The sequence below is a fragment of the Oryx dammah genome, unplaced genomic scaffold, assembly GCF_014754425.2.
Source record: "Oryx dammah isolate SB20612 unplaced genomic scaffold, SCBI_Odam_1.1 HiC_scaffold_29, whole genome shotgun sequence".
NCBI classification, from domain to species: domain Eukaryota; kingdom Metazoa; phylum Chordata; class Mammalia; order Artiodactyla; family Bovidae; genus Oryx; species Oryx dammah.
Genome location: NW_024070213.1, coordinates 69,141,346 through 69,154,489, shown reverse-complemented (window position 1 = coordinate 69,154,489; position 13,144 = coordinate 69,141,346). Strand labels below are relative to the sequence as shown.

Sequence of the window (13,144 nt, the reverse complement as noted above, 5' to 3'; positions counted from 1 at the left end):
CTATGATAATAAATTATAGTAAGCATTGGGATGGGTGGAAGCTATGCCATCTTTTGTGAAGTGGGAGAAGGGGAACCATGACAGAGGAGATTGGAAGGACGAGGTGGCAGACTACTACTCAGTAACAGACAGCAGTTTCAAGAAAATGCTTGCATAGGGCTGAGGATCAGAAAATTGCTTCCCTCACAGCTGTTCATGCCCTGTGGACACCCAGGGTACAAGTTTTCCAGTATGAAGAAAGCAGCGCCAGACCAAAGAACTACTATATTCTATACTGAAGGCCAGAGAGATACTGTTCCCTCTAAAACTGACAAGAAACCAAGTGGGAGAAGCTCAGCATTTTTTTTTCATGTAATGTAGACTAAAAATATTGAATTATATTCCAGAAAAATCTAGAAACTAAAAGCTTTCCTTACAAGAGTGCTAAAGCTTCCTTCAGAGTCAATATCACATCAAATATGAAACTCCTGAACCCCACCCGTACCTATGGTTGGATGAAGGTCTTGCTTCTACTATTTGTGACTCAAGATGTCACATGGCTTAAATCCTTCATTTACAGTGGCTCTGTTTCTTATTTAAAACAGTGAGTTTTCCTTAGATCCACTACTTCACTGAATCATATAATAGGGAAAGAAATGAAGAATCTTAAACAAAAGCAAAGGAGATGTGGCCAATTTTTACCATTTGGGATATTAACAAGTTTAACATGGCTCAGCAACTATCTTAAGTGTTATATCAACTATTATGACACAAACTAAAGGTGTTGAAATATAAAGACGTGTGTTTTCTGAGAGGAAATGGGTGACAATTTGAAGGGCTGGTTTTTTTAACAGAATGAATAAATACATAAGAATTCAGAACAGATTCTCAACCAACACTAATGTGCAATAAGGTTTATGCAAGTTAAGAAAGGTTTTAAACTTAAAAAAATTTTTTTAAGGAAACTACTGTTTCCTGTTATTTCCGGAAAATCTGTGAATGCTAGTGCTTCAAAAGGAAACATTTGCGAGGAGATATTAAGTATGTTTTACAAGCTATACATATCAGATTCTTGTTTGTGCATTTCCCCTAAGAAATTTGTAATTCTGTTTTAAATAAATGACACTTACTCTCAATTAAAGTTTCTGTCTTTTTATTCCCCTAAATCAGCATCCCCATGGGGAGTATGGGGCTCCTAGGATTTCTTTTGTCCTAAATAAATACATTTTTAATAAAGAGTTTTCTTTGTTGGATAAGATCCATAATTTCTAGAATACAATGTCTGACTTAACTATTCCATTAAAAAAAAAATCTATGTACTGCTTGTTTTATAGTAATCTATTGGGATCTTTAAAAGATTTTCGATCAATGCAAAACTTTAAACTCAGAGTATGTAATTTACTTACATATATATAAATATTTGTTATAATTCCCACTTGACTTTTAATAAAGGTATTGCCCTTTACTGCAGAAGTGTGAATAATCCACTTGGTGGATATTGTTCAATCTGAAGGATTCACATAAAGAACTTCCATTATGGTCCAATAAATAAATTTAGGGCCAGCACTTGGTGATAGAAAAATCAATAAATATAGACATTTTTATGTTCACCAAAATCTCTTTCATAGCTCTGCTAAGCACCTTGTTTACTGAGATGACCAAGCTAATGCTAGGTATTTAAAAGATTCAAGTAACAAGAAATCAGCCAGTCTACCAAACTGGTAATTTATTATGAAAGCCAATAATTACTTTTGTTTTGTGGTGGGGGGGCGGGGCAAGGAGTAGAAAAATTAGAAATAAGAAAATTTAGGAATGGGAAGATCGAATGTGAACAGGCAAAATCAAGCTCTTTACCATCTGTGATTTGCTCATATCCTTAGGTTTTTAATATACTTACTTAAACAATGGAGTTCCACAAACAACACATTTGTATATTCCAGGATCTTTGTGATGTGTATATTCTCCTTCGAAGGCACTGATACACAATAAACAGAGCATAAAAAAAATTAAACAAAGTTAGCATTATTTCTTATAGAACGTATTTGCTTAAAATATATTTCTCTAATAAATCTTTCAAGAGCTTTTTGTTTTAAAATGAGAACAGACCAAACATATGGAAATCTGAACATTACTAATATATTTCAAATCTGTATAATAAAATGTGCATATAACTACTCCAAACTAATGCAGGTTAAATTTTTTAAAAAATCAAGCCGTCTAGTTATGTAATACTTAGAAACTTTTTTTTCTATTAAAAAAAAAAGCTTGTAGTTCAGATTCACAGAGAAAAACATTATTACATGAGATTTCTGCTCCTCTACAGTGTCCAAGAATGTATACCAGAAAATACAGAAGGGTCCAACACTTCACGTGGAAGGAGTCTTATTTTCTGGTTTGAAAAGGAATATTGCAGCTTTAAGGGAATATTTTTCTAAGTTAACAATCTTAAAGGCTAGGAGGTCATTCAGCTAATACAAATCAGCTGTGCTAGCCCAACAAAAAGTCTATGTGCTCTGCAGCTTGTTTTTATTATCCTTTCACCCTCTTTATGAGGTCCAATTTTTTATAAACAGAATTTTTAAGAATGACCTAATCTCTAGTTGTTTGTGTGCATTAAATCATTTTGCTAGTCATGTACACAACAGGACGAGTAGACGTCTCGGGCTGAGACCCAAGTCCATCTCTAGCTCCTTGTGGGGTGAGGGTGGACTTTGTCAGAGATTCAACATTTGGTCAAGTCAGTAAACAGTATATACTGTGACAGGAAGAGAGTGTTGCCTATTAACAAAGACCCCATGTGTGGTAAAGAGCTCTTTCAGTTCATGAATGAAAACAAGAAGTTACATCATTAATAAATTTGGATCAGAGGTAAGTTACGGCCTTATGCCAAACTCCATGGTATAAATTAGACAACAAAATGGTCAGACTCTGGCAAGTTACCTTTGAGCTGGAATCAGCTGAGAGAGACTTTATTCACCAAAAACAGTCTTGGAAGTGAACAAACTCTTTTTTCAGGACTTAGGGCGAACTTCCAAGGACCAAAGCCATGTGAGGGCAGTTATTGAAAATTTTTGACATTCCAACCACAAATGAGCCAATAAATACTTTCTCCACATGTGCTTCAAAAAGAAATTGGAGTGGGGTAGAAAGGAACTAAATTATGCTACCTTCTTTTTGCAGCCAAAACATCTATACTTACAATGGCCACCTTCAAATTTTCAGCATCCTGGCAAAGTGCCATTCCCTCATGGTTTTGCTTACTGTGATGTCTTCCCAAAAAATGTACCTAAATCGCTATTACTTCCACACATTTTGTAGTAAACTAAAAACAGGCCCTTAACAAAAGCCTTGTGACTTTACAAAAGATAGAGTGTTCATTAAATGGGGAAAAGAATAAATAAAACTTAGTCTTAATCTAAACAATACCATTTTCAACCTTTTCAAGGATACTAATTTGTAGACTTTAGCAAATAAGTGCAGAATCTTTTTAATTAAATGGCAAGGGAGAGGATTCAAAGGTTGGAGCAGGGGTACAGAGGATGAAGAAAACTAGCTCTTACCTAATGATGTGTTCCTAAGCTCGCCTTACCTTTCGGTCCCTTTCTCCTGAGTGACATGGTATTGCAGGGGTGTTAGCCGCTTCCTCAGTTCCTGCTGGGAAAAGACCACCTTACAGTTCTTTTTATCCCTACATGACCCTGCAAAGAGAGGGGATATGGGAGAAGGAGGACTTTTAGCTTCAATCCTAAATAACTGCTTTGGCTGACCGCCACAGCACAGCTTCTGCTGTCACTTGTCAATGACCAGAGCAGTCCCTAACACACTCGACAAACTTACCTGAACTGCAGTTACTTCTCTCAATTTAAAAAGAAAGGTGCTCGAGATTCAAGAGATTCCACTGGTGCACTGATGATGTGCCATAGCCAAAGCTGCTAGCACAAAACAGTAAAAACCCACTGAACATTCACAAGATGGGACATTCTTTATGTCTTCCAATACCTTGAATTTTTTTTACAAACAAATTCAAAAAGTGTAACTATTTATAAGCATTTCTGCTGTATATATAAGATGATGGGCATATTATGTTAAACAGTAACTCTCCATTCAATTAGTAGAAGAGCTTGAAACCGTCCTCCTTCAATTTCCATCCTGGGTGATTTAAATACTATCCTAGTTATTCACTGAACCTGAGAGATGCATTTTTCCACAACTAGAAATTGCTATTCTTTGTGATTCTGTTGGGGTTTCCCCAGTGGCTCAGCTGGTAAAGAATCTGCTGGAATGCAGGAGACAAAGGAGACGTGAGTTCGATCCCTGAGTTGGGAATATCCCCTGGAAAAGGGAAGGACTACCCACTCCAGTATTCTTTCTAAAAAATTCCATGAACAGAGAAGCCTGGAGGACTATAGTCCATAGCGTTGCAAAGAGTCAGAAAAACTGAAGCAAATGAGCACAGCACAGTGATTCTGTCAGAGGCTTCACTGGGCTCTGAAGAGTCCTTTAAAATAAATATCTCTTGCAAGACTGTATCTTACTGTGTTTAAATGGGCAAGAAACTTGTAACAGACTCCAAGAGAAGGCAAGTATACTAATACAGTTTCAAGAAGTTCCAAAAAAAGAGTGAGAAAAATAAGGAAGGTGGGAAAGACAAAGAAAAGTAAATGGGATTTTATTTACAGACCTACATTTTTCTTTTGTAAAGTATACCTAGGAAGACTTCACTGATTAAATGTATTTCAATGGTAAAATAATTTTAATGTGATTCTAATAACAATGCTAGCTTTTATTTCAACTTATATAGTCTGCAGTAAAATGTCCAGACAACACCTGCTTATATGTGTTATTCTGTCTTACCTGAACAAATGACTGAAGAGAAATACAGTCAGTCCTCTGTATCCACAGGTTCCACAACTACAAACTCAACCAAACATGATGGAAAATATTCACCACCCCTCTAAAATTCCAGAAAGTTCCAAAATGCAAACCTTGAGTTTCCCATGCTAAAGCAACTATTTATACAGCATTTACATTGTATTAGGTATTATTACAACCAATCTAAAGATGATTTAAAGTATAAAGGAAGATGTGCATAGGTTATATGTAAATACTATGCCAATTTATATAAGGAACCTGAGAATCCTCAGATTTTGGTAACTGCAATCCCCCATGAATACTGAGAGATACCTTTAACTACAGACATGGCAACCCTTACTCAATGCAGTAAAGTTGCTTTTCTTTGCTTTTGCATCACAGGGTGAAAGAGGCACACAGATGGCCCTACGTGCAAAAATTTCTTATCATGTTTCAAAGTTACTAAGAGAAAGCTTGCTTAAGTTTCCAGAATAGTAAAAACTTCTTTGGAAACCTAAAAAAAAAAATATGATTAAGGAGTAAAAATGCTTCCTACTCCTTTTACTTTAAGGCACCTAGTGTCATAGTATATGAGATCACCAGAATTATAACAAGAGAAACTTAACTAACCACTGACCCTGACTCTGGGACGGAAGAAGGATATCAGCTTCCAGAATCAGGGCCACCAGGACAGTGACTGATTCTCTATGAGGAAACATGGAGGCAGGAAAAGAGCAAACCCGAGCCAAACAGAAAAGCACACCTTTGAGCAGGCCTGTGGGGTGTCAAACAGCACCTCTTCTGACCTTCCACAAAGCACGGCTGGTGCTGCTCTGGCCTGAAGAGAGCCATAGGAATGAACAGCCGCCACGTCACTCACCTCACTGGACCCCATAGTATTTGGCTTTCTCCAAATACCTACTACTTACACTTTTTATATCTTCTAAAAGACAGACAGAAATGTTTCCCTGAGAAACGTCTGTCCGATCAGAACAAGCCTCTCCACAGCCTGGAAGCAGAACTGGCTGTGAGAGGTGAGTCTCCACGCAATTCGCTACAGACATCTTAAAAGGTGTTTCTTGTTTCTGTTTCTTTATATGTTGGAAGGGTTGTATCTTTGTTGATTTTGTCCAGAAAAATTAATTAACTGCAAACCTAATATGACAAAAATATCTTGGTTAAAATTATTCTTTTCAGTGGCACAGATAATTAAACTCTGTTATAGTTAAACAATTCTGTCCAAAATATTTTTGTTAATATATGTTCATTCATACAAAGAGACCAATTGTGTTCCCAAAGTTGAGAGAACTAAGCTACCCATCTGTATGTCATTTAGTACAAGAGAAGCAACTGCAGGTTTAAATTACATGGTATTGGATTGCAATTTCCTAACATTGGATGCTTTTCTGCTTTTTTACCTTGAGTCATTTACTAAGGAGTGTTCATAAAAAGTAGCTTAAAGCACAGATGCTTGCAAATCGTTTAGGCAAAGATGTTTCTCTCTTTCATTCTCCTTCTCTCCAAAAAATCTCTTTTCTGAAGAAAAAGAATAAAACTGTTGGTCAGTATTGATGAACCATGTCAAGTATTTGTACAAATAGAAAAGGTAAAATTGAAAACATCTGATTGAAGTAAATAATACAAACATAAAAGCTTTGCTGGTGAATGAAGGGTATTGAAAAGACTTTATTTCATAGATTAGAAATTACTTTTGATCTAAACATTCTTAAAAACAGATTGTTTTCCACTATGAACCATCTCATTAGTCGTGCCACAGAGACCTCGTTTTAATGGCAAGCTTTGAAAGCATGCTGCTGTACTCTTTTGTTAGGCTCCGTCTTATTTTGAGGCGGGCGGGGGCGGGGGTAAAGATTTCATTCCAGCTTTCTTTGTTTGTCTTTCAAGAACCACTAAAGCAGTATTCACACAAATTTTGTAGGAATGTGCCCTATGTCATAGCCTACAAATTATTTGGTTTTGGTGCACTTAAAGGTCATCTTCCAAATTAACAAAATTTTCCTACATCCTGGCTTTTCAACCTTAAATATAAATATTGTTTCCTAACTGTAAGTGAGGTTTGTTCTTTAAGAAATGCTAGTGTTTATTTAAAGTTGTCAAACTTTGTACATTTTTATTCTTTGGTCATACTATGTTCTCAAAATAATTAGGCTTTTAACGTGTGCCTAATAGCAAAAGGAAGTGTGTGTGGACTAGAAACAACTATTGTGATTTAATACGAAACAATGAGAAGTTAGCCAAATTTTAATAAATTTCTTGCCACATAGTTTAATAATAATATGCTTTCCTGGACAGTTGAAAGCTATACTCTTACATTAGCCCTCCTCGCATCATAACCAAAACCTGGCATATATAAACACAGAAAGGCTTCACTTTTGTCTCTAATTTTCCTTCTCCCTATCAGACTCACTTTTCTAAAGTCATGTGGTGCCACTGTCAATTTCGAAGAAATCATTTCATTTTGAAATTCTAGAATAATTCATTGGATGGTTTCCCTTTACTATCTTCACTTAGGTACTGTAATTTTCTTATTACACAGGGTAATTTAACATTAGTATTATATGACATCTGTTCAATGACCCCTAAATTGACTTAGAAGTATGTTAGGAAAAGATTTTTCTCTTTATTTAAATGCTTAATAGAGTACTTTGAAGCCACGAATGTGTGTATATATACACAGGCAACACAAAGCATATCTGAAAGCGTAATATTGCTACCCAGGTATCTAATCATAACATCATTCCTTATGGAGTAAGTTTGGTATATATCAGATCCACCTTGAACCCAATCCAAGGGCATTTATTTGCTAAAATATGGCCAAAGTCTCTTTTTATATCAAAGCTTGTTCCATATTGTTGCCTTGAATCCAGTATTGTCTTGAATCAGAGTTCACTTCCTGCCTCTGTCTGCTTCCTAGTCATGGGACCTTAGACAAATGGGTCTCTCTCTACACACTACTACCCTCAGAAGTCTGCTATGAGAATCACAATTAGCAGTTAACAAACACTGTCTAAACAAATACAGTATTAAATTATCATTTTGATTACAATGAATTCTAAAGTTAAAACTGTACTTTAGAAGATAACCAGATCAGGCATTTCAGTGTGCTAAAATATTTTGTTGATAATTATTTTTCTAAAATAATTCTCTTGGGGTAGTATTTTCCTCACAAGTTCTCTTTAAAAATGATTCAAACAAAATTGGAAGAAGAAAAGAAAATTAAAATTTGAGTAACTACTCTATGGCAGACATATTTCTAGGCACTTTCTCATAACTACATTTAATCCTCTCAATAATTCCAGGAGGTAGATGTCATGTCCATTGTACAGATACAGAAACTGAGGCTCAGAGAGGTTATAATATAACTTACTAAGGACAAACAGCAAAAAGATATACTGACTCAAATCTCAGGCTGTCGGAGTGCAAAACCCATGGAAAAATTAAGCTACAAATTTCTTTTTCTTCCTAAATTATATGATAACTTTAAACTTGAAAACTATCACTAACAACTAAAAATAACGAGAGGAAAGTAATGATCACTGTAGTACATCCAGAAAGTAAAAACATTTACCTATTAGCCAATGTCTGTTTTACCTGGGTTCACTCCTTCAGCAGAGGGTCAGTGACAAGGTTCAAATGGGATTCTCATGATGTCTATAAAATGTTGAAAGGCTTTTTAAATTCTTGTTAAGAAGTAAATCAAATCTGTAACCTAAATCTTAGGGCACTTTTAAGACATAAATCTTATATTTCTGTGTGAAAAATCAAAACAAAACAAAATCTAAAGATCCCATAATTTTAATTTTGGTCCTAGGATCCCATAATTTTAATTTTGGAAAAAAATAAAACTATTATTTTCCCAATGTAGTAAGTGAAGATAAGACTACCTTATTTTCCTTTGAGTAAAGCTCATGTTTAAATATCTTGCCATTGTACTTAAAAATGGTACATTTCAATTTTCATCATAGATTATAATTTTTAGCTGGTTATTAGTCTGTCATTTTGGAAAGTTAAAGAAACTTTTATCCCAGATGTAGTAGTGTTAGGAATTTCTAAATAAGTGTACATTTATAAAAGCCAAGTCTAGCCCATTTTTACAATAGAATATAAAATTATATACCATGAACCATTTTTCCTTGTGTTTTGTTTTACATTCTAGTAATTTAATAAAGTTTTTTTTTTTAAATGCCTAACACAAGAAAGAGAAGCTCCGTGCTTGTAAAAGAATGCTCGATTCTTTTGATTTGTTTCTTTCAGCATAGACCTACACAGGAAAACATTCCCGAGGTGAACGTACCATCTAAGACACCATGCCACTGGCTTCAGATCTGGGGTTCCATGAAACTAGGGCTGCAGGGCTTACTTTGAGGACCACCAATACGACGTTTTTCTTACTGGTTTTTTAAGTCATCAAAATTGTTGAGCGTTTACAGAGTACTCGGCTAAGTAAAATATTCATTCATTCAACAATTACTTACTGAGCACCTACTCATGTGCACTCAGTCATATCTCTTTGCCACTCTATGGACTGTAGCTCGCCAGATACCTCTGTCCACGGGATTCTCTAGGCAACAATATTGGAGTGTGTTGCCATTCCTTCTCTGGGGGATCTTCCCAACTTAGGGATTGACACTGTGTCTCCTGCCTTGGCAGGTAGATTCTTTACCACTGCCCCACCTGGGAAGCCCTGAGCACCTACTATATTCTGGCATTATTCTAAGTACTTAAGACGTATCTCTGAGCAAAATCAAGATCCTTTCATGGAGCTGCCATCCCAGCAGGGGTAGAAAACAGATAAAACACAATGAAAATAAATAAGAAAATTATATAGCCTCTCAGAAGGTGATAAGTATACAGGATGGGGAAAAAAGGTAAAACTGAGCAGAGCAAAGAAGACTGGGAGTGCTAGAAGTAAGGGCTATAACCTTAAATAGAATGGTCAAGGTAAGCCTCACAGAGGTGACATTTGAGCACAGCCCTGAAGGAGAAGTTGGCTGTGCTACTATCTGAAGGAAGAGCTTCCTGAACACCTGGGGGAAACAGCCAATGTGAGAGATTGTTGTTGTTGTTCACTCAGTCATGTCCAACTCTTTGTGACTCCATGCACTGGAGCATGCCAGGCCTCCCTGTCCCTCACTATCTGTAAGATATGTAAGAGATGAATACACTAAAAAGTTCCTGGTCCAGTGGAGAGATTGAGACAAGTAACTACAATGCAAATACTAAAACTTGAATATGAATAGTGTAGTTAGTTCAATTGCTCAGTCGTGTCCAACTCTTTGAGATCCCATGGACTGCAGCACGCCAGGCTTCCCTGTCTATCACTAACTCCCAGAGTTTACTCAAACTCATGTCCATTGAGTCGGTGATGTCATCCAACCATCTCACCCTCTGTCATTCCCTTCTCCTCCCACCTTCAATCTTTCCCAGCATCAGGGTCTTTTCAAATGAGTCATTTCTTCACATCATGTGGCCAAAATGTGAATAAGCAACAACAACGAAAAGAATATACTTTTATATCTGGAAATTTACAATTGCAATATTTTAGGACAGACATTGTCTGACATGACCTTTCTTTCTTCCTTTTAGTGAAGTGAAATCCTTTTAGCCAAATGCTATACTCAAAATAGCTCTCAGAGAGTATCTGGTTGAATGCAGAGTGCAGCCTCTGCTAGTTTGCTCTGTGTATTTAATGTCATCCCTTTCAGACTGTTGATCATCACTCCCAACCTGGACTCATGTGCAAGATACTCAGTAGATGTTCTTTGGTGATGAATTTTTGACAGGCCTAGAGAACAAAATCCTTTGGCCAAACATTTACCCTTAGGAAACATTTCAATAAATCTCCCCTTTGAAGTAATCTTGTAGGTGGTAGCAGGAAACATCCATAACTAAAGAAAGTATAAAATTAGTACCTTGACTTAGTTTTCATTTTTTAAAAACATTCTTAATTTTTACACTCAGGTTCAGTTTAATTTTGTCGGTCTGCCACGTCCTAAATATAACACAAAGAAAACAAAAAAACTCTCTAGGTCATAGGAATCAGAAGGTAAAGATCTTTTTCTTTTTTATATGTGAGAAAAGGCATATCTTTATTTCTCATAGTAATAATCGCATTTCATGCCTTCTTGCTGTTTTTCTATACTTCACATAAGACGGTTCTACAGATCAGTTTCAGCTCTGTTCTACTGATGCATGCACAGAGTTCTAATTAACATCAATGGACATTATAAGCATGCCAAGGCAACAAAGCATTTTAAACTTCTTGAATTAAACAAGACCATATGTTTTAGTGGTGCATAGTTGAATGATAAAATTGGTCTTCTGGTTTCTATACTGAAGGTTTGAATAGATAAACTAAGAAAATATTTTCAAGGAAGTTTTCCTTCCAAGTCTACATATCCCTATAAATTCATCCCTACTCTGATCTTTCATCTGAATATCCTCAGTACTAGTGTATTTACTCTGCAGGGTATTATTTACATGAGCTAATATAATATTTTGCAATTATTCTCAAATATCTTCAGTTGTTTCTGTTTTATTTTCCCAGATTATAAATTCTTTCAACACATAAACTGTTGAGCCTAATATTAATTCATACTTTTTGAAACTATTTATTAAACATCTACAGTGAAGTAAGAGCTGTGATGAGCACTGGAAAATTAAAAATGAGTAAGTCAAGGTTGCTGCCCCTAGGGGAACACATACTGTAGCAGTAAAGATAAGAAAAACAATCAATACAATATGCAGTCTTATAGGAAAAATATATGTAAAGTTTTGTGTCAAGAGAGTTAACAAAGAAGACATTAATACTGTTAAACTTTGCCCACCAACATTGACTAGGTCCGATTATAACTGGGATATAGAAAACTCACATTATTTGTAGAAAGAGCATCTACAGGGTCAGTGGGCCAAAGGAGATTCAAATAGGGAAGAGAACTCTATGTAAACAAGCTGATAGATGTAGTGTGATCAAATACATACAATGTCAAGATGGTAATCAGAGTCTTTCATGTCAGTGGGATTAGCTAATTTAACAAAGTAAAATAGCCAAAATAAAATGTATATTCTAATTTGGAAGAGGAAAAATTGGGCAGCAGAGAAATGAGGCAGTTTTAAAATTAAAAGGGAAATATGTCAGTGTTTTCTCAGTGCAAGTCAATAGGAGTAAATGTACCTCCCACAACATCTAAAGTCTATTAATATGATTTCAAATTCTAGCCTTTAATAGTAAATAATCTGTAAGACTGCATGATTTTCCTGAGAGGAGACAATGGAGAGCTTTACCACTACATTTATCCGATGATATATTAACCTGAATGAACTCTGTAAAATACAAACCACATTTTACATTTCTATCTTTACTTGCAGGTTACAAAGTTTTAATTGTTGAATTTATGTGTAGTAATCATTTTATCACCGTTCTCTAAGTGTATTAAAATGAACTAAAGAGTACTTATCAATTATTCCAAATGTAATGCTAATACCAAGAGCAATGACTTTTGTATTAATGTGGACCATGAAGACTAGAGTTCAGGGAAATATTTCAAACATGTGTTGATCCAGAAAGCATTTTCTTACTTGCAAAGCATCTGAGTAAAAAGAGAATTTTTAAAGGCACTGCCATCATCAAGTGACAATAGTGGAAGAGAAAGTTACTTAACTTCAAGTCTGATTGCAAGTGAAACGTCGGACAAAGTTAGCATTCCCTGGTTTTAATATTTTTTTCCAGTATGGGTCTTCAGTAGAACATCATAGCCAGTATAGAAAAAAAAAAATTAAAAACAGACAGACTCATTTCCATTCTACATTTCACATGCAATCAAAAAGATTTGCAAAAAATAGTTCTCTCTCCCATCCTCCCTCACCATCTTGGGAGCACAGACTGAAAGGGGAAGATGAGAGGTAACCACCCACAAAAAGGATGGAAAGGAGCCTTCTCTTAGATTACCATGCAGAATTTTATTTCCATGTAACATCAAGTATACTTTTTTACAAAGAAACTAAAATCTACATTGTCTAAGAGCTCAGCTTTGTAAATGTCTAAAATTACATTATCGCCCAAATCAAATTTAAAATCTAAATTAATTAAGCTCAGTGGACAGATAAGTCTGCAATTGTCACTCAATGAACAGCTAAATCTGAGTCTAGCTATACATGTATACAGTCCAGAAAAATCTAAGAGATTCTGGAGAAAAAAAAAAAGTCAAAAAATTTACAGTTTTCTTTATCAGCCAGATAACTAAAGTAAAGGCATAAGACTTCTTCTGAATTATTCGATATCTCCTTAAGGGAC

General features: G+C 35.4%; 1 protein-coding gene across 2 annotated transcripts in view; it reads right to left on the bottom strand.

The window, feature by feature from the left end:
- MSRB3 (methionine sulfoxide reductase B3) overlaps positions 1-13,144 on the bottom strand; it is a 183,311-nt gene that overhangs the window by 120,195 nt on the left and 49,972 nt on the right. For both annotated transcript variants that reach the window (XM_040233387.1, XM_040233388.1), the window contains exons 3-4: positions 3,569-3,677; positions 1,877-1,954 (exon numbers count right to left, since the gene is read on the bottom strand). In XM_040233387.1, the coding sequence (XP_040089321.1) occupies positions 1,877-1,954; positions 3,569-3,677 (187 nt within the window). The remainder of the gene's footprint in view (positions 1-1,876; positions 1,955-3,568; positions 3,678-13,144) is intronic.